Source organism: Actinia tenebrosa, unplaced genomic scaffold (assembly GCF_029948245.1).
Source record: "Actinia tenebrosa isolate PJP-AT-01 unplaced genomic scaffold, QUT_ActTen_1.0 PGA_scaffold14__42_contigs__length_11649687, whole genome shotgun sequence".
Taxonomy (NCBI): Eukaryota; Metazoa; Cnidaria; class Anthozoa; order Actiniaria; family Actiniidae; genus Actinia; species Actinia tenebrosa.
Window position 1 is genome coordinate 7,972,824 of NW_028292574.1, and position 22,208 is coordinate 7,995,031.

General features: G+C 39.9%; 1 protein-coding gene across 1 annotated transcript in view; it reads right to left on the reverse strand.

Moving 5' to 3' along the window:
• LOC116294927 (intermembrane lipid transfer protein VPS13D) overlaps positions 1 to 22,208 on the reverse strand; it is a 65,770-nt gene that overhangs the window by 5,300 nt on the left and 38,262 nt on the right. Inside the window, exons 43-70 of the mRNA XM_089029733.1 lie at positions 21,215 to 21,332; positions 20,686 to 20,753; positions 20,331 to 20,612; positions 19,362 to 19,540; positions 18,755 to 18,889; positions 17,566 to 17,716; positions 15,916 to 16,120; positions 15,069 to 15,291; positions 14,227 to 14,415; positions 13,803 to 13,969; positions 13,365 to 13,418; positions 12,829 to 12,906; positions 11,012 to 11,156; positions 10,531 to 10,628; positions 9,628 to 9,705; positions 8,879 to 9,002; positions 7,918 to 7,987; positions 7,420 to 7,579; positions 6,462 to 6,582; positions 5,567 to 5,791; positions 5,037 to 5,109; positions 4,275 to 4,441; positions 3,001 to 3,192; positions 2,432 to 2,491; positions 2,011 to 2,166; positions 1,179 to 1,327; positions 706 to 884; positions 75 to 148 (exon numbers count right to left, since the gene is read on the reverse strand). Coding sequence (XP_088885859.1) covers positions 75 to 148; positions 706 to 884; positions 1,179 to 1,327; positions 2,011 to 2,166; positions 2,432 to 2,491; positions 3,001 to 3,192; positions 4,275 to 4,441; positions 5,037 to 5,109; positions 5,567 to 5,791; positions 6,462 to 6,582; positions 7,420 to 7,579; positions 7,918 to 7,987; positions 8,879 to 9,002; positions 9,628 to 9,705; positions 10,531 to 10,628; positions 11,012 to 11,156; positions 12,829 to 12,906; positions 13,365 to 13,418; positions 13,803 to 13,969; positions 14,227 to 14,415; positions 15,069 to 15,291; positions 15,916 to 16,120; positions 17,566 to 17,716; positions 18,755 to 18,889; positions 19,362 to 19,540; positions 20,331 to 20,612; positions 20,686 to 20,753; positions 21,215 to 21,332 — 3,920 coding nt within the window. The remainder of the gene's footprint in view (positions 1 to 74; positions 149 to 705; positions 885 to 1,178; positions 1,328 to 2,010; positions 2,167 to 2,431; positions 2,492 to 3,000; positions 3,193 to 4,274; positions 4,442 to 5,036; positions 5,110 to 5,566; positions 5,792 to 6,461; positions 6,583 to 7,419; positions 7,580 to 7,917; positions 7,988 to 8,878; positions 9,003 to 9,627; positions 9,706 to 10,530; positions 10,629 to 11,011; positions 11,157 to 12,828; positions 12,907 to 13,364; positions 13,419 to 13,802; positions 13,970 to 14,226; positions 14,416 to 15,068; positions 15,292 to 15,915; positions 16,121 to 17,565; positions 17,717 to 18,754; positions 18,890 to 19,361; positions 19,541 to 20,330; positions 20,613 to 20,685; positions 20,754 to 21,214; positions 21,333 to 22,208) is intronic.

A 22,208-nucleotide genomic window follows, 5' to 3' on the forward strand; every position in this document is an offset into this window, starting at 1 on the left:
CCCTATCTTGATGGGCCTTGACTAAATGACTGGTGATCCTCTAGGGAATGACACAAAATGGGTTGGTTTCTTACCTCGTAGTAGTGTTTGCTCATGGAGTCAAGCAGTGAATTCAAGCTTTCAAACAGATGATTTCGAGAAAACGATTCTGAAAAATAAGAATGAATTTCTTAAAAAAGAGTGTAATTAATCCAAAAGTTGCATGATGATGATGACGATGATAATAATGATGATGATGATGGCGGTGATGATAATGATAATGATGATCATAAATAATAATGATGATGATAATGATGGCGATGCTGATGATGATGGTGATGATGACGTGGACTGACTCAGTCTGTGGTGTTGCTGGTCATGATATTTGGGACTTTAAGATTTGGCAAAATCTACGACGGCGACGACGTCAACCGGAAGTGTAAATAACTTCACTTTGGGATTTTGCGCCTTCAAAATCTGTCTTCCCTGTGGATGAGTTGACTTTACTTACAATGTTTTGAATGAAATCTCCAATAAACAGAACCCCAAAGAGAAATATTTACACTTCTCGCCGCCGTAGATTTTACAAATCTTAAAGTCCCTATTGATGTAGAAGACAGTGATCTTGTGATATGTTGCTGCTGCTGCTGAAGTTGTTGTCGTTGTTGAGGATGATCCCATCACACACCCTATCTCACCTATGCATACTTTTGTGCCAGTATTTACCTAAGTCTAATGTAGCATCCTCCAAATTGAACAGAATCAAACCAAGTGTTTGCTTGAGTCTCAGAAGATCTACTGGTAAGCGTCCTGCTGAAGCCACCGACACCTTTAGCTCCAGGGGGTTCAGTTGAAGACGTTCGAAATAGTACTTCTTGGAAGCCGTGGTTGAAACTGAAACAGCCCTGTACCATGAAAATATAGTCATGAAGTTAAACACAATAACAGATCAAATTCAAATCAATTTGCAATTAGTATCGTTATCGATAACTTTGAAGGGGTTTTTGGAAGATATTTCCCCAAAGTGAATCTTCATTATTTTTTTCACTGATCCCAAATAAAGTTCGACGTCCACTCATAGAGATGGATAGGGATCAGATGATGATTGGTTTAAAAAACAAAGCATCTCACATTCTCAACGACCAATCATCGAGTTTTGGCCATTTTTAGTGATGAACTAAAGGCTCTGTCTTACTAACCTCTGATTATCGTATAACGATTCATCGTCTTCTTCATTCGTCACAGTGACATCCTCATCTTGTTGTACGTAACCAAAAAACTGGAGGAGCCTAAGAAGGAGCCTTTCTTCCATGTGAAGGGTCATGTTGCGTAACGACACGTCCAGAGACTTAGGGGAAAATACAATATAGAAAAATCAAGAAAATAATATTAAAAAAGTAAGGTTGAATGGGAATAAGATTTAGTTATATTTTTAATCATTGCTATCGTTCCCATGAAAACAGTTGAAAAGTCTGCCATGTTAGTTGACATCACGAAAGAAAACTAGTGCAAATATTTTGTTTAAGTCAACCTTGGCCAAATCTCTCTAGCCAGGGGCTCATGTATAAAGCTCTCAAAGGTTCGCGGTTCGCACTTCCCCTCCCCTCAGACTATCAGTGTTCCTCATTATAGGTATTTAGCTGACACAGAACAGAGAGAAGTCGAAACAGACGTGGAGATATCGTGAGAATCGAAAGGTTGACCTCATGACTGGAGGCCGCACTAACCAACTGTACTACGCCTGCTCCTATGACGTCTGTGGCTATGACGTCACAGACTTGGCTGCCAAGCCTGGAAATCCTGAAAATTGTTTTTTCTTGTGCTGGGGTTGCGGGATCTGATAAACTGGGAATGGGATTTAGGTGAGTGGCAATGAAAAAAAAAAAAAAAAAAAAAAAAAAACCAGGAAAAATGGGAAATGTCACCCTAACATGAAAAATATGAAAAAAAGACTTGCAAATTTTACACCTTTTTTTCTTTGAAAAAAAAAAAAGGTAGGAAAGCGATCGGAATAGTATTTAGAAACAATACCTTGAATATTTCGACATTCTGTAGTCTAGATCGCTCCCTACAGGTTGATAAGTGTAGGGTTGGTCGTTGGGTCATCGTTTCTTCCTTGCTACCTTTCTCAGGAGGTGTAGGGTAGAGTAACACGGGTAGTGGACTACCAAATAACTGATTATCAACCTATAACCACGAAAAGAAAAATGGTTGTGCACTTTACTTTGCTGTTTGTATTTGTAAAAATTTAGACACTCAGAAAAAGACTTTTAATTATTTCAATACAATTACGTGGACCAATAACCAATTCATTTTAAAAATTTCAGGAGATAGCAAAATCAAAATCATATAAAAAGACAGAGAATAAGGCTACCATTCAGAAATGAGTCTGTAATCAAGGAATACAGCGGTGATTCTATGAGTTAGTAAAATTATTGCTTTAAAACAATACCTGTAGTCGGCCAATTGTGACTTCAAGTGACTCCAGTTTCGAATTTCGCAAATAGTCGATCTGGAAATGTGTAAATAGGATTGAGTTTAATAATAAGACCGTCATTTCTATTGATTAGTTCAATCAGCTGAAGAAATCTTGTGGATCTCATTACCAGCCTACGATGACAGGGAAACACTGCCCGGCATGTGCTATCAACCAGAGAGTATTCTATTGGTTAGTTTCAATCAGCTGAATGAATCTCATGAATATCATCACCAGCCTAGGGAAACACTGCCCGTCATGTGCTATCAACCAGAGAGTATTCTATTAGTGCTTGGTATCATTCAACCGAATGAATCTTATTACCAGCATATATAATGACTGACAAACACTGCACGTCATGTGCTATCAACCAGAGAGTATTCTATCGATGCTTGGTATCAATCAACCGAATGAATCTTATTACTAGCATATATAATGACTGACAAACACTGCCCGTCATGTGCTATCATCCATGAACATTTCTAGTGAAAAAATCCATACGTGACCGGAAATGACGTATTCTTATGACAAACAGTAAAGCCTACCTCTATCTGTTCCAGTGCACCATAGACCAGTTCTTCAGGCACAGAATTGATAACAGACACGCCAATCCCTCCAGCCAAACGAACCTGCATTTCCAGATCATAACTATCTTCTTTCGCTTCAAGTGAACATACTGTAGTCTGACGCATCCCGCCTTTCTTCTCCACTAGTAACCAGTCCTTCTCGGATTCATCCTACAGAAAAGAAGATGAAAGGAATGACATTTACAGTCAACTCACGCCTTGCAGACTATGTACTTATTGACTGAGTGGGAGGGCCGTACGGGAAAATATTTGGCTCGAGATGATGACCGAGAGCCAAATATTTTCCCGTACGGCCCAACCTAACTCAGTCAATAAGCATTTTATCATATGACCCTCACGAAAAGAAAAATAATAATTAAATAAATAAATAAATATATAAAGAAAGAAATAGTAAATAAAAGCTAAAAACGAGAAAGCGCGTGGATTCGAGCAGGGCCGTACGGATTCTTACGGCCCTGCTCACGTCATTTTCCCGAATGTTTTTTTTTAAGAGCGCGCGCCCGGGCAGATACGGGTCGTATGATAAATCCCAATATTACGGACACCTTGCTATTACGGACAGGAGAAAAATCCCCGACAAAGAAACTATTTCGGACACCAAGTGACGGTCCCGAGGGTGTCCGCTGTAACGAGAGTTGAGTGTTTTTTTAACGAACTCAACAACTCCCGAAAGCAAACCGCTTCTTTATAAAGAAAATGAAAGCGTGGAAACTGATTCTAATTGCAGATGAAAAAAATTGAAAGAATTTTTGTTTCCGGTACAGCGGAAATTCTGATTGGCTAAAAATCCTTGTGACTTATGACGTATTACCCGTGAAGCTGAAAACGGGAGCAGCTTATGACATAGTAAAAACCAGAAACGGAGTCGGTGCAAGATTTTTCAGTGCTAGTGGTGTGGACACGAGTTAAAAACATCTGCGCATGCTCTGAATCCGTATGCAAATTAGTCAAAACATAAGTAAATTTGACTTTCAAACATGTCTGATAAATTGGACTTCACAAAATGCCAAAACTTAGTGTCTATGCTTAACACATAAGGCTAATTCTTTCATATTGTGTTTGTTAATACAGTTTCTTGGTCTGACAAAAGTATACTCTCGAACGTTTTTGTATACTTGGAGAAAACGAACATTTATTTTCTCACTCAAACTCTTCAAAATTCTTAGAAAACGTGCTGAAGTTCACGCATGCGCAAATATTTTTCTCTAGTGTCAGTGGTGTGTGGTAGGTACCTGTTGAAGGCTATCACTGATGCGTAGTACTCGAGTAGGTCCATCAGGCATGACTTGTACTGCTATACAACCAGACCCTGGTCTCATCTTACACGTGGTTATACACTGTTCTATTGGGATGTGATCATTCTTGGTTATGTTGGCTGGGCCAAGGACTGCATCTGCACCTGTAAACATGGAAAGAAAGATTAAAGAATATTATAGAAATATTATAGAATACTATAGAATATTATAGAATATTATAGAGAACAGTAAACTAATATTCATCACCGTTTTTATCGAACCCTGAAACAACCTCTGGGCTGAACAAATTCAGGGCATAACTCAAAGATAGAACCCTGAAACCGCTGGGCCAATCTAAGTCAGGGCACGACTAACTCACAGATCAAACCCTGAAACAACCTCTGGGCTGATCTAAGTCAGGGCATGGCTAACTCACAGATCAAACCCTGAAATAATCTTTGGGCTTCTCCATATCAGAGCCCAGCTAACTCACAGATCGAATTGGAATTAAACGTATTAGATTTTACAGGAGAAGAAAAACCGGAGAATTTGGGGCAAAACCCACGAAAAAAGTGAGAAACGTAATAAACTTGACTCAACCGTGAGTCAAGGGATGTAACCTCAGACGCTAGATGTGAGGCGAGTACGCTACCTCTACGCCCCCCCCCCCCCTTGATTCTTATCAAAGTAAACAGAGTAAAATGTGTCAAGATTATGTCAAAGTGGGACAAAAAATGTACGAACAAAAGAGGTTCTTACCATTGAACAGTCCAGCAAAGCCATTTCTTGGTTGTACGAATAATCCTGGAAGATCACAGTTCATTCTACCGTCCTGTGTTCAAAAGGAGTCATTAATTGAAGACAAAAAAAAAAAAAGGCACTTGGTTTTGTTGTGTGCTGTGACGCGTAGCGGAGTGTTTCTCAACCGTTCCAGAGTGTTGGCAATCCCCAACAGTTGCAGATATGTGTGGTCTCCGCTGAGCTTAGTTAAAAAAAAAAATTCCTCCCCCACCTTATGCTTCTTTTATTGCTGACAATCCCAACCAATGCCAATTTGGACACAAGGTTTAGGACTCGCAGAACTTGGGTTTTGAAACAATCTTATGCAACCATCTTATGCAACCCTTTTTGCTTCTTAACAGTTCTAGAAAGTTGCCAATCCCCAAACAATGCAGATTTGGACCCACGATGTAGGCACACTGCCCCCCCCTCCCCCCTTCTCATCTTATGCCGACATTTGAAGGATGTTAAACAGTAGTCAACTGCATGTTGCATAAGCTGTTCCTTACTTCAGTGAATGACCAGGTCTGTGAATGTTTCCTTCGAGGGTTTGGTTTACTAAGAACGAGACGCACGTATTTGCCACAAGTAGGCGGGGCCAGGCTGTCAATATCCAGAACAAGTCCAGTATTACTGGATGAATTCTTGCGTGGATCCGTGGGCGGTGACGATCCTTCGTGGCGAAGCTGTCCACCTCCCGTCAAGCGCCACAGCTGAGAGCGCTTTAGTGGTTCCTGTAGTAACACAATGAACAATAAGCCTGCCAGCAATTATGGATTATTAAGTGGGGGAATGAAAAGGTGAGTGGATGGATGGATGAATGGAATGATGGATGGATGGATGGGTGCTTGAGTGGGTGGGTGGGTGGATGGATGAATGAATGGGTGGGTGGATGGATGGGTGGGTGGATGGATGGGTGGGTGGATGGACGGATGGATGGATGGATGGATGGATGGATGGATGGATGGATGGATGGATGGATGGATGGGTGGGTGGGTGGATAAATGGATGGATGGATAGATGGATGGATGGATGGACGGATAGATGGACGGATGGAAGGATGGACGCATGGATGGATGGACGGAAGGAAGGATGGACGCATGGATGGATGGACGGAAGGAAGAATGGATGGTTGGATAGGTCTGCTTGATGGGATAAATCTTTAGAACTTTTTTCACTAACTTACACTATCACTACATCTAATGTTCTATGCAAACAACGTTCATATCACAGGTTAATTTGTAGGGAGGGAGGAAACCGGGTAAAACCCTCGTAGCATCAAACAAACTTAGTTCATATATGGTATCCGCAGGGCTCGAACGAGTGACCCAAATGTAGCAACTTACGCCACCCATGCTACCCATGGATGGATGGATGGGACTGATGTAATGCATGGATAAATACCTTTCTTCTAAGTAATACAGCAGTACCCTGCGGGACATCTAAAACCAGCTCCTTCGTATCAAGAGACGGCGAGGAACCTACTGGTCTGGCGTGTACCTTACCACACTCATATCCATCAGCACTATTAGTAAAGTAACAACAATAAGCAATGTGTACCTTCACACAATAGAGAGGTTTTCGTATGACTGTGAGAAGCTCGGTACCTCATGTGTGCCTTGTCCATACCCTGATGTTTTCTAGAACTCTGATTGGATGATTCTTTTTTTGCGCAATTTGATTGGCCTGTCATACTTATACAGTGCCGTACCTTGCATGCGTGACCGTGTCCGCGCGCCGTGTTTTGGTCATTTGATTGGATGGAGAGTAAATTCTCACGCAATGTGATTGGTCTAGCGTATGCCTTGTGTCACGACTGCGTTCGTCACTAGCTTTTCACAGTCATATAAATACCATGCTCTAAATTTAAAACATTTGTTTTCATATGTGACGGGTTGATTAGATGGACATGTTAAAGCCCATCTCAAGGTTTCTATTACATTTCGGTTCTCAAATAGTCCTCAATACCTTCAAGCCTACAACTATACCTCTTACTATGAATTCCCTCCTATCTTCAACCCTAGATTCAAGAAGTGCTAATCATTTATCCGGAAAAACCGGAAATTCTGGTTCGAAAACAAATGTTGTGTCCTTCTGATCGGAAAGTTCCGTAAAACTTGGGCTTCCGATTGAGGTAATCTCTTTTTCCCGCTCTTTTCGGAGCTTCCGGTAGACAAGTATACCATTTTCGGAAGTCAAAATTTCCCGCTTTTTTCGGTGCTTCCGGTAGACGCGTGTACCATTTATAGGAAGTCAAAGGCTCCCGCTCTTTTCTTAATATTAGCAAACGAATTCCCAACCAGATGGTTTGATTTAAATGGAAAGCGCCCAAGGGAAGGGCTAATAGGTATATAATGTTTACCTTGTGAACGTGTGAGTAAAGACAATGTAGATAGGATTGTAGTAATAAAGCCTTTCTCCTGATCCCAATATGTTCATGAAGTATCGACCATACGAGCTGCCATCCATCACACCCAAGGCTAGCTCGGGTGGTAGCGTTGGCTCGTCCCAAGAATATGGAACTATGGAAAAATACCAATACAGATAAAATGATCTTATGTAAATATAAAATTCATTCATGCAACTTCATGTAAGTTCTGTGTAAGACATGCACCGAAGACTCGCGCACAGATAATAGTCCCCTTCACAGTTCCCTGTGCCATCTTAAAAGGTAGCCATGCCTTTGCATCGAAGCGAGACGAACGGTGAGCTTGCAATGATAGAGACCTTTTTTTAAACACCTTGGACAATTATTCACATGTCTCTATCATTACAAGCTCACCGTTCGTCTCGCTTCAATGCAAAGGCACGGCTACCTTTCAAGATAACACAGGGAAGTGTAAAAGGGACTATTACATACCCGACTGTTTGGGCTGTAGTATCGTTCGTAAGCGATCCTCTGTTCCAGCTTGAAAGAATTTGACAGGAACCTGAAAGGTAGAAAGTCATTATTAGTTGATATAAACTTACAAAGACTGGAGAATCTGGAGAAGGGATTTGTAAGGGAGAGAACACAACATCAAACAAGCTCAGCTCAAATGAAGTGTTTGCAGGAATCAAATAAGCGAACCATCCCAATTATTTCGATTAATTGGTGTACTTGGAATTTTTGAATGATAGTATTAAAGACAACTATTTTGTTTGGACTTGTCTCTAGCATCAGGGTTACCTTACCCTCGTTTACATGTGGTTAAAGAGAGGATTTTGCATGAATGGCGGTACAAGGCAATGCAGATATCATAGTTACACTCTTTTGAATTCGAATACTTCTTTCAAGTCGAGGCATTTGGGTCAATACAATAAAATGTATAGAAACTGACCCAAATTGTTTGAATCGGCAATCGACCTCTTTACTTTTGGTGTAATGTCTTTTTTCCATTTCAGACCACGTGCCATTCTCTTGAGAATAGGATTCTTTGTTTGAAGAATATCGTGCGCAACCGTTAAACAAAGAAATAATACTCGAGGGAATGACACGTGTTTTGAAATGGAAAACAAATTACGCCCAAGGCAAAGGTTCCATAATTCCCTTGCAGCACGTCGGAATGCAGCTCAATTTGGAGGACATAACAATAGGTTTCCAATTCTCAGGGCATTGAAATTCTTTTGTTTTGTCCTCCAAGTTTGAGCTGCTTTGACGTCACATCGAGGGGGCTATTGAGTGTAACACTGATATTTGCTATTGACGGTAGCGGACTGTTCATCGTAACAAGGCAATCAAACGAATTCTCTTCATGGTCATGGTACTTCAAGGTCGTGTTTTTATTAATTGTTTTTGTTAGTCTTTGATTTCGTATGCATTCTGTTCACAGTTATTTTACCTCTGACATGTTATCGATCCTATAAGGAGGTGGAAGTTGAGAAGCATCGGTGAACACTACGTGGAATGTCGCACCTCGTAACATGATCTCGACTCTCACGAACAGGGAACATCCATTGATACTTCTGCAATTTGACAAAAGAAATACTGTAGACTGCGCAATCATTACGCTAGTCATTTAGTCAAGGCCCCTCAAGATAAGAGTACAATAGACCTCTACCTTTGGCGTGCTGTTTTTTCATTTTAAGACCAGGTGTTATTCCCTAGAGTATCATTTCTTTGTTTAACGAATGCGCATGAAAAGACATATGGATATACATACAACTCAAACAAAAATCTTATTTTCAAGAGAATGACACGTGGTCTGAAATGGGGAAAACATTACGCCCAAGATAGAGGTCTATAGGCTCTTTGCAAGGCATCAAAATCACGTGACTATTACTGACTGACAAAACTTTATTCAAATTCGTGTCTAGTCTTGTCATCCACAACTACTTAACAAAGAAATGATACTCTAGAGAATGACACATGAAGGGCCATTCCATTAGATAATGCAGGAAATTATGTTGCACGATATTTTTTTGTAACAAACCCTGCACACATTTGTTGTCGTGATTCCTCGATATTTCCTATCTAAAAGGAGAAGTAGTGCGATACCTTTTTTTGAGGGGTGAAGAGGGAAATTAGGCACCCCCCCCGTCGATTATCTAATAATCTATTGAAATAAAAGGTTTATTTGTTCATGTATACCTCATGTTGATGTGAAATGAGTCGTCTCTATCAATTCTAAATCCACCAGACCACTGACAGTGAGACACGTCATTTAACCTGTAAATAAGTAAAAACGGTTCAGACATAACATGTTTCTACCCGTCCATATCCTAACAGTAAGTAAGTTTCATTTGGCAACTTGCACGCCAACGTACATTAACGGTAGCCCAAATAAATATATGTTATTTACAGTCCTATAGTCGGTCCGGATAGGGAAAAACTGTGCCCGAGGTCTTGAATATACGGACCGAGGCTGTTAGGCCGACTTAACTCATTTATCTTTTTCCCGTATTTTTTAACTTGTCGTTTAGCGGCAAAGGATACCGGACCGCGCGCGCGGGCAGATGCTGACAAAATACCGCCCGCTTAAACAGCCAATCAGAACGCACAATTTTTTTTGGATACCGGACCGGAAAAAAAAAATGAATTCAAAATATGCCAACGACTGTTTGAATTCTGAGACATTATAGATGCATTTTCCAGCTTAAAGGCAAAGCAGCGGTAACTATCCAATGACAAGCTCATTCTTACTCCACCCCCCCCCCCCTTACATTATAAGGTCCCAAGAGCTTTCTTTATAATGAAGTCACTGTGAAACTGAAGTGTTGCAAAGGGCTGCAAAAATTGGCCAGCAAAAAAATAAAAACATGCTGTATTGCAATAAGAATAGAAAACCCTGTAAATATTGAGTAACTATTATCATGCGCTGATTAGAAATGTTTTATTTTATTTTATTTTTTTCATTCGGTGGCCTGGAAATTCATAATTTCAAGTGGAAAAGCGACACCTCAGTTTTGCAAATGTTCTTCATTCTGATTGGCTAATTATTTTCTCTCGGATCAATTGGGCTTCAATTGTAGTTTGTTAAGGACTTTATAATACCTTATGCAGAGCAACTGGTCGAGGTCTGTTCTTGCCCAGTGAAAAAGCACCAATGCTCCTGGCAACGCTGTCAGTGTGCCCTCGGGGTTCGTTGTTCCCTGTAAGATAACAGACGAGAGGAAACTTAGACATTACCAAAAGAGAAAATGATTACCATATAGATGCAGCAACGCTCCTTTCATGATCGTTGTTGTCATGGTGATTAAGATCATCAACAACAATATATTTTAACTGAAAATCATTATTAATTGGCTTCAAAATCAAACAAAATAATGAAAATGGTTAATGACATTCAGCAGTTCTTCCACATCGCCATCGCCATCGCCATCGCCATCGCCATCGCCATCGCCATCGCCATCGCCATCGCCATCGCCATCGCCATCGCCATCGACATCGACATAATCATTTTAAATACCGCTATCACGATCGTAATGGTGATCATCACCATCATCATCATGATGTTCAGTACTGCGATATTCACCTGGTCCCTGACGAAGTGTCTTTGGTTGAACGCCAAGGTGTGAGGGGTTCTGTTCTCAAGCTGATACCGAGTAGCGAATGTAACGATCCTAGTGAGTTGATAATGACCACGCCCAAACCGAACATCGATACCAATATCATACACCCTGAAATAAGACCAGCACTGGTTAGTATCTGTATATGTGTTCAATAAACATGATGCATTGTGGTCTAGCTTGGGTAAGAACAAACTCATATAAGGGAAGTTAAGTTTTTTTATTGGAAGAGGGGGCCTGGTTTGCAGTAGACTTTAAAAAATGTTTTTTGCTTCCCCCTTTTACTCAGTAAGAAAACCATGCCCCTCTTGTTCACTCAACAAGAAACAGCTTTCCTCAAAATAAAACGGTTTGAACCTCCACAAAAGTTGAAATCGTTACTGATAACCCTCCATTTTGTAGCTCCAGCCTTTCCCCAACAAAAAAAAGCGTATTTTCCCTAAGGTGTAATGAACAAAAGAGGAAGGAATCTTCGGTATTCATGCTTGTAACCTAGCCTCCGTTGCAGATGTCCTGCGGGATCGGCCCGCAGGACGTCTGCAACGGAGGCTATCTTGTAACCATCATAGGCACTGTTTGATGCTATTTTTAGAATCATATTTGCCATCGTTGGTTTTTCTGCACTCGCTCCACGCTGTTTGCTCACGTTTTGTTGAAGAAAAAGAAACACTAGAAAAGATGAGCAAACAGCGTAGAAAACCTGCAGAAAAATAAAAGATTAAATGAATGATTCTAAAAATAGCATAAATAATTCTAAAAATAGCATTAATATTCTAAAAAATAGCACGAAAGACTAAAAATGCAGGAATGATTCTAAAAATAGCATGATGACTAAAAATGACATCAATGATTCTAAAAATAGCATCAATGATTGTAAAAATAGCAACAAACAGTGCTTATGATGGGATGCGTGGATTCCTTCTTTTACGTTGCAGTGTATGTTGAAGTATTGTTATTACCATTGCCTTGCAGTGATCATGCGCACTGGTTCTTTGCTAGGGTTTTTCACGCGAAACCCGCAGCTCGCTTGCACATTGACTAACACCTGCCGGTTGCCTGCGCTGCTTGTTGCGTTACTTTCTCTGCAATAAAAATTGTCACGCAACTTCAAGCTAAAAGCCTGGTTTACATGTGTGTTTTTACTTGCTTTTTTACGTTAATGATAAAAATCGCCATAAAAACTGTCATGGTAAAAAATACTGTTCAGGGAGAGAGCCAGGAATCTGAGAAAGAGGTCGAAAAAATCAGCATCAGATGAATCTCACCGCTGACTATGGACCCCTTGCAGCACTTCAGAATGCAGCTCAATTTGGAGGACATAACAATAAGTTTCCAATTCTCAGGACCTTGAAATTCTTTTCTTTTGGTTTCCAAATTGAACTCCTTTGACGTCACATACAAGTGGTCTATTAGCCATATAGAGGTTGAAGAAAAAACTGGGTCGATTTAGTATTGTAGTGCATTTGGGACTGTTTTTCGGGACGTATTTCATGATAACACCTTCTTTGTTAAGGGAGCACGGCAGACAAATTTGTTGATTGGTCTTCCTGTGGTAATGACGTATGTATTTATCATCCGCCATATTTGTTTATTTATGAGCCAGTAAGACTTTTAAGAAACCGCATGCGCGTCAAAACCACAGGAAGACCAATCAATTAAATTATGTACCACAGGAAAACCAATTAACACATTTATGTCCTGCCGTGCTCCCTTGATTTTGTCTCCTAAAAAGTCACATTCACAGCTCTTGTCACGCAAGGGTTAATGCGCGTAATGAACGTACTTATCTGGCCGTCCATTGGCTTGTCGCGCGTGCACGCGATTGAACTCTCGTGGGTTATCCAGCGAAAATGGTGTACACCTGAAATAACACGATAAAACTTACTTATTTGATAATCGTGCATAGACACTTGAAGACAACAGCCCTCTTTTAGAGACGCGGTGCATTCTGGGTACAAACATTTTTGATTTTCAATGTTTGCACATAAGCTATACCATAATGTATCTTTATTGTCGAACTTAAAATAGAACAATGGAACCATTTTGGCATCGTTTACGACACGTTTCATAATTGGTTTAAAAAAATATTACAAAGGATTAAAATGACAATAGATTGGTCTTCAAAACAATTAAACTAAACGTAACCTAACAAAAGAGGTGCTTTACTATGGGGCAATCTAACAGCAGGTAGCCAGCGTGCAGCCGGACTTCAGTTAGTTCGGTTGGACGCAGGCTAACAGCAGGTTCAGAATTGTGCGGTGTTACTGATTATTTTATATTGTTAAAATGAGGAACCGAAGAGTGTTTGGAAGTACTTACCAGACTGGCTTCCCACTGCCTTCATGGAAGGATTTGCCGATCCGCATCTGACATCTAAAACAATTAACGATGCATTTAGTTAAGAAAACACCGCCGTTGGAGAAGAATTTTAAGTAGTGGCTTAATACGACGAGTGCTTAGCACGAGTGGTATTGAGCGACTTTGATCAAATGTAAGTGGTATTTTTCATTAATTCTTCGACAACTAGTTATTCTTACTAAGGTATTTCCTTTAAATAAGGTAATTCAAACTAAGGCATTTCCTTCTAATAATACATCTACATAGAATACGTGTTTCTGAACTGAGTAAATTGACGGATTGCACGGATTAAGAAATTATTAACGTCCAATCAACCAATCAGAAAGAAGTATCTTATGTAGATGTAGTATTAATGACATTATATTCATGGTAAAATGTTGTACTGTATCAACCAGCTACCTTAATGGCGCATCTCTGTCATAGAAGCTGAACAATAGAGGAGTCAAACTACGAGCCATTTCATGTTCTTCAAACTGACCAGCCATATCATGTGGAGTACTTTCTCGCTTGAAGATCAGTGGGATACCTGTGTTGTTGATTAACCAGTATGGTGCATAGATAGATATCTAGATAGTAAGAAATGATGGTAAATATCTGTTATTGATGTTTAATATAATAAAAACGAGCGAAAGAATGAACGAACGAGAGAACGAGTGAAAGAACTCACGCACGAATAATCAAAAGAATGAAAGAAAATAAGAAAGGAAGGAAGGAAGGAAGGAAGGTAGGAAGGAAGGAAAGAAAGACAAAGAACAAAAAAACAAAACAAAACAAAAACGAATCTGATCTGATCTGCATCTTCTCTAAATAGATAGGTGCTTACTCTTAGTGCTCCTCCAGACCTAGCACTTATCAATGCATTTAACACCAAAGATCTTTTATTTGTGTCTTGCAGCTCTACGTGTGCGATGGTCTGTTCAAGAAGTCCATCGTGCTTGTTGATTCGTAGATTCTCACAGATGTTAAAGTTCTCGATACCAAATCCCAGGTCTAGTCTCTTCTCGGTATCAGCCTGTGGAAGTAAGACCTATTTAGCAACTATTACACTTCCTTCGCGCTTTAACAGCCTACAGCGTGCATCCATAACTGGATAAACGCACGATAAGCATTGACCATTCCTTAATATAAGTTGCATCTATATATATATGTATCTCTTTAAAGAAATTTCACTGTAGAAAATGATGTGGATTGAAATGCTAAAGCGTTACTATAAAGTGATACTATAAACGACACCACCTCAAATCATCCAAGGCGCGCAAGGTTACTATTCATTCAAGCAGGGATCTCGCAACTCGTCCGTACCGCAATTTTAAGTTACTTTTAACAATATATATATTTTAGTAAAAAACACCCCCCTTCCAAAACAAACCCCTTCCCCTAAAAAACACACCCCCCTCCAAATCCCCCTTTCAAAAAAAACACACCCTAAAAAAAACAGCAAAAAAACAAAAACAACAAAAAAAAAAAAAAAAAAAAGAAGAAAAAAGAAAAAACAACAACAAAAAACAAAACAAAAATAAATACATAAATAAACAAAAAAAAAAAAAAAAAAAAAAAACAACAAAAACAACAAAAACAACAACAAAAAAACAAACAAAACTAACTAACTAACTAACAAAGCGAAAAAAAACCAAACAAAATTGAATAAAAGAGCATTTGACTGACCGAGTACAAAGGTACAGATCTTCCAGCTTTAATGTCACCACTCAGACCAACATTATTGATATTATAGCTGAGATCACATGGCAGCAGGTTGACCAGGACCAAGGGAGCGAGTATTGTTATGGAGTGTGCTGGTTGGGGTGTCATTTTGAGCCTCTTACTGGGGACGAAGTCTGTCAGGGGATCGTCTTCTGGGTACCCTTCGCGTCGAACAGACGTGCAAAACCTAACGAGAAGGAAACGATACAGTCAATGGATCACTACATCGACGATACGGCGGCCATCTTGCCAGGGGAGAAAATAAAACAATGATGACGGAAAATATATAGAGTTTCGTGTGTTGTTTTCTTTTATGGGTAAAGGTGACCGACGTGCCGCATTGAGTCATCTCTTATTGTATTTTCTTGTGATGAGTTTGTAATATAAATCGATGTCATTACTGTAGCAAAGATTTATTAAATCAGGGCATCGCTAACTCACAGATAGAACCTTGAAACAACCTATGGGCTGATCTAAGTCAGGGCATGACTAACTCACAGATCCAACCCTGAAACAACCTCTTGGCTGATCTAAGTCAAGGGCACGGCTAACTCACAGATCAAACCCTGAAACAACCTCTGGGCTGATCTAAGTCAGGGCACGGCTAACCCACAGAACGAATTGGAATTTAGGTCTTGCGCAGGGAGGTAAATCAGAGAACTGGGAAAAAACCCTCGAATGTCATGTCATGCCGAGTCCAGGAATAATTGAACTAGCTACACGACCTTATCACTCCACACGGAACGTTAAGTATTGCACAGTCCAAAGGCGACTCTCAATGTTGTCTGACATAGAGTCACATTTATCCTACCTGAATTTGGAGCCATTTCCAATCGGATGACACTCTCTTAAATATCCAAACGTTGCAAAAGCCTTGGTAACGCTCTTCCATTCAATGGCTGCAGAACTGAAGCCCACTCCCACCCCCTGGGGTCTGGCATAGATCTTCCACGTGACAGCATGCAGGGGGATTGTTAGGGAGTTTCTTGGTTGAATCACAGGGAGAGTAAAAGAACCTAAAAAAAAAAAAAAAAGAAAAAAAAGAAAAGAAAAGAAAAAAAAAGGAGAAAATACCTTAAATTAATACTAAAATAATGATATATGTTTCGCGGGTTTATGAAAATCACTATATTCATATGTAAATAATGTCATTACGAAAGAAATTATTACGGAATGACGTGAAGCCAAAGTTTAGAAAATTTCTATATCGTTGTAACATTTCGCTGGTGGCATTAATATTACCCATAGCGCAGTTCGGGATTGGAATGCAACTTGCAACAAAGCTTTTACCAATCGTTCTTGAAATAGCTGTATTGCTGGGTTTCACTCTTCTGATAAAAGTCTTTCAATCTCATTATCTGCTCCAAATGGTGGTCAAACACTGACCACCATGTGCTGTCAGCCAGAAAGAATTCTACTGAAAACTTGTGATTCAGCTGATGAACATACCACACGAGACACGAGACAGGAAATGATGTCAAGTGAAAACCAGCAATAGGGGTTTTGCACCACCACGTGACGGCAGCCATGTTAGATGGCAGAAACAATACAATCGTTTTACATTAGAATAAATTCAATTCCCAAGAGCAGAGGGATTTTATTGTTCTGCCATCTAACCACAGGCAGTCCAAGCTGTATAATGGGTGCGGGCACGTGATGGTGCAAAACCTCTATATCGCTGTTTTTGATGACAACAGCCTCACTTATACGAGTTTAATCACGTTTATAAGTTATCAATCACGTGACTTTTTGGAGTTGACTGGGGGGCAAACAAGCGGTTGACTGGGGGGCAGCTAGCGGATGCTAAGTCAAAACATATCAAAATAAGTCCTCAAACTATTGTGTTTGACTATTTTCACGATATCAAACCAGAAAACAAGAGATCAAAACAACCTCCAGGATTCTACAAGCTATCAAAAAAGAGCTATTACAGGAAGTGACGTCTATTGATAGCAACTTATTCGCTGTTAAACGAGGCTAAGACAGTACAGATGAGTCTGCAGTCAAAAATCCCAGCGGTATTTACCAATTTAAGGCAAAGACTACAACAAAACGTTTGATGAATATACAGCTATTTCAAATTACTTAATTACAGATTTTATTCATTTATTTATTCATTTCGGGCTTGGCATGGGACATGCAACAACATCTCAACCAACTTTTTTCTAAAATAGCTGAATAGCCAATCGGTGCACGAGCACGAATCTCTAGCACAAAGCACGATGGTAAACCTAGTACTTTTTTAGCTCCTCTAAAAACTCATTCGACAATTTTTCCTTCGACATTTTCTATGAAACTGTAAGTATTTCAACAGATGACAATAACAGAGTTATTTTTTCTGATAATTTCATTGATTTCCTTGTTCTAATTTGTGTAGTACTCGGTTTCCCATCATGCTTTGTGCTAGAGATTCGTGCTCGTGCACACTGGCCATTGGACGAGTTCTAAAAATGGTATTTACCTTGGAATGAAGTATGACCTTGTAGTTTGATTTCCAACGGAATGTCCATTTTGTTAGTTATACTCAAAGCTGATTGGACGGTAACGACTTTACGGGCGCCGCCTTCTAAAGTGACTTTAAATACGATACGAACTGGCTGAACGTCACTAGCCTAAGGAAGAGAACAGTGGACTTAAAGTGTACATCAGTGGAAAAAATATTTAAAAAATCACTTATATGGGAACAGTGTAGCAGTATGGTTGCAGTATTTCCGTATGTGGTCTTCTCTTTTCTGAGATATAAACATTTGAAATATCAATATGCAAATGAGATAACGAAAATTCAAGAATGCGTTACATTTTGCAGTGTAATAGACCGTTTTTTTTAAAAGGAACTTGACGGGCCACGATACCAGAATAGAAGCTTTATAATGAGAATTATCATATATTTCTATGAAATTTTTCGATAAGAATTCATAAAATCGATTAATCCCATCTTTTAAATATAAAACTGGCTTCTCTATTTTACTGAATCTGCGTCTTTCAACCTTGAGAAAACGGTCTACTTAAAGGGGCACTTGGATGAAAACGCCCCAATTTTTGAAAGTCCGAATAATTGAAGTATATGAGGATAATATGACTCAATTATGATTATGTAAACCAGATTAGTGAACATTTTAGCCTGGGAGCCACTTGCTATTGAGATATTTTGGTTCAAAAGCAGAAAGAACAATAGGGTTTAGATGCTGAATAAAACTGATAATGTTGCTTGGCTACTGTTGGGGCCATATAGGTACGCTTAACTAAGTTTAAAGTCATTTCCAATTTTTATCCATTTTCATCCAAGTGCCCCTTTAAGACAAGTGTTCTGGAGTGAAATAACCTAAAAGTGTACAAAACGATATACAGTCAACTCTCGCCTTGCGGACACCCCGATATTACGGACACTTTGCTTACTGTATTTCAGTTATAGACCCCTTGCATTGAATTCCTAGAGGAATTGTTCTGGGGAAAAAAACAAAAGGTCGTCTTTTCTCATGCAAAAAAAATCCATTGTTTTGTCCCCCAGAACAATTGCTCTAGTGCAAGGGGTCTATAAGGATGATTTGCTAATGAAAAAAAAAAAAAAAAACAGCAGTACTTTCGGCAAAGCATTTTTGTATAACACTGTTTAGTCTTGAATTAAGTTCAAAACGCAAATCATGACGTACCACTGAACTGACAGCTTTGCCATCAGGCTGTGCATGTCTAAAGAATGTCCCAACACAGTCGACGGAGACTGGGGAGACTTGTGTCCAACCTTCTGCTTGGACCACGATCTGATGGACTATGAAGTCATGAGTATCCTGAAAAACCGATTAAACCAAATAAATAAATACAACTACAACAGCAACAGAAGCAGCAGCAACGATAGCAGCAGCAGCAAAAAAAAAACAACAAAAACAACAGTATAGTAACAACAGCAACAGCAGCAGCAACAACAACAGCAGCAGCAACAACAGCAGCAGCAACAAAAACAACAACAGTAGCAGCAACAACAACAGTAGCAACAGCAACAGCAGCAGCGACAGTATCAGCAACAGTAGTAGCAACAGAAGCAGCAGTAACAGCAAAAACAACAACAGCAGAAGCAACAACAGTTTTAACAGCAGCAGCAACAACAATAAAAGCAGTAATAATGACAATAACCACAGAAGCAGCAGCAGCAGCAACAACAACAACAGCAGCAATAGATACAACTAGAGCAACAATAGTCCGTTAGAAAGTAAGCAAATGAAACAAGATAAAGGAAAATACCACGACTAATATTCAACTCGCCTTGTGTCTCGTTTTCTCACGGCTGCTGAATTCAAAGGGTATTTCAGATCCAGGTGGTACATCTCTCCATTCAGACATCTTGTCGGGATCATTATCATGTGGAGTGAGCTTGAGCCCAGTGTTGGTGATGACGACCCGTGATGGTGTGGTGGATATTGTACGGAATACAAGATTGCACCCTGGAAAAGATATGACTATGATGTTGACATGGACAGACTAGAGAGGTTAGGACAGGAGCAGAAATAGTAGGGGAAAGGGTTGCGATGTGAAAGGAAAGGAAAGGAAAGGAAAGGGTTGCGATGTGAAAGGAAAGGAAAGGAAAGGAAAGGAAAGGAAAGGAAAGGAAAGGAAGGGAAGGGAAGGGAAAAGAAGGAAAGGGAAGGGAAATGAAGGGAAGGAAAGGGAAGGGAAATGAAGGGAAGGAAAGGGAAGGGAAGGGAAGGAAAGGGTTGCGATATGTTTTAAAGGAAAAAGTTAGGGAAGAAAGTGAATTAGAGGGAAATAACTTAAAGAACTGTTTCATCACATCACAGCTTACACAGAACATCTAGGCGTTCCTAAACATTGTCTTTTCTCTCTCCCATTTTTCCTGCCTCCCAACTATTTGTCCTCAGTTCTTTCCTCATTTTGCGCATGCTCCGAGTCAGTTGTACCCAAATAAAGATATGTAAAAGAGCAATTTCACGTGACGTCACAGCGGCCATCTTGGTGTACCAAAACAATACGTTCTATCCTCGGGGAATTAAACTCTATTTTCATGCAAAAAATTGTGCAGAAAGTTTCTATTGTTTGGTACAGTAATATGATTGCCTTCTCACGTGAGTGAAAACGCTCTATAGAGTGAATGGTTTCTCATTGGGTTCTGAAGATGATTTCCGCTCAGGTTGTCGAAACAGTCTTTCTCAAGACTACTCTCACCCGGACGATCACACGTCATAACAAAAGATAAGTAAGTATAGCTTTACGTACCAGTATTATTTCTTATAGCGTAGGGTACAAATGGAGCTCGCTTCCTGTGGGGTCCAGATCCAGTCGATGTTAACGATATATTTGAATCAGGTCTAGCAACAGGACTGTCCAAGGTCTCAACACTTGTATTAAGACTCGTGCTTTCATCAGTATTACTGGCTGTGATGGCTTGAGCGGAGGTGTGTTCTGTTGGTCCGTACAAGTCTTCGGTCCAGCTTGAGATGGTATGCTTGATCATGTTGATTAACGTGGAGGTGACTGTGATGTCGAGACGATCGGGTGCTGAAAATAGGAGAAACACTTAATTCAAGACTGTTTCATTTTATTTCATTTTGTGTGCTTTTACTGCCCTTACCGTCCAGCTTGACAAGAAATCTTTTGGTACTCTTCCTGGTCTGCTGTTGTTGCCAATGTAACTGACACCTGTAATACCAAAACAGTTAATTCAATGCATGCACTCATTGATTATACTTGTACCCATCATTGATGGCTTGCAACCTTTGCCGAGAAAGAAACACAAAAAGGAAGACAGACAGACAGACAGGAAGGAAGGAAGGAAGGAAGGAAGCAAGGAAGGAAGCAAGGAAGGAAGCAAGCAAGCAAGCAAGCAAGGAAGCAAGCAAGCAAGCAAGCAAGCAAGCAAGCAAGCAAGCAAGCAAGCAAGCAAGCAAGCAAGCAAGCAAGCAAGCAAGCAAGCAAGCAAGCAAGCAAGCAAGCAAGCAAGCAAGCAAGCAAGCAAGCAAGCAAGCAAGCAAGCAAGAAAGCAAGGAAGAAAGGAAGGAAGAATAAATTCTGATACAAGCAACCCAACACATTATGCCCCAGCTAAACATGCCTATTAAACGTTCTATTTATACAAAGTCTTCCAAGATCAGTTCACTCACCTCCATGGTTCAATCCACGGTTCCCAACCAGACACGCTCCTGTTGTAATACTCAACTGTCAAGGAGCAGTGTGCTGCACCATCACCAGTGGCTTGTAGATCATGCCAGAAATATAGATCTGAAAACACAGTAACACATTCATGGCTATCATTAGATCAATGCCTCAAATGGTAAGTATGCTGAAAACACAGTAACACATTCATGGTGGGCTATCATTAGATCAATGCCTCAAATGGTAAGTATGCTGAAAACACAGTAACACATTCATGGCTATCATTAGATCAATGCCTCAAATGGTAAGTGTGCTGAAAACACAGTAACACATTCATGGTTATCATTAGATCAATGCCTCAAATGGTAAGTATGCTGAAAACACAGTAACACATTCATGATGGGCTATCATTAGATCAATGCCTCAAATGGTAAGTATGCTGAAAACACAGTAACACATTCATGGCTATCATTAGATCATTGCCTCAAATGGTAAGTATGCTGAAAACACAGTAACACATTCATGATGGGCTATCATTAGATCAATGCCTCAAATGGTAAGTATGCTGAAAACACAGTAACACATTCATGGCTATCATTAGATCATTGCCTCAAATGGTAAGTATGCTGAAAACACAGTAACACATTCATGGTGGGCTATCATTAGATCAATGCCTCAAATGGTAAGTATAATGAAAACACAGTAACACATTCATGGTGGGCTATCATTAGATCAATGCCTCAAATGGTAAGTATGCTAAGGTATTTGAGGAGGAAGGATAACCAGAGAGCCCGGAGAAACCCATCCATGAACAAACTTCGGAAAGGCAACTAGAGCCTCTACTCATGTGTAGAGGACCAAGAATCGAATCGAATCGGACTAGTGACTTGTAGAACATTTGGGCTGAAGGTTTAATAGACCCTTTTCAAGTTCCAAATTACCGCTGTGTTTCTTGATTTCAGACTCACTTACTCAGGCTTAGCCTCGATTTTGTGAAGAATA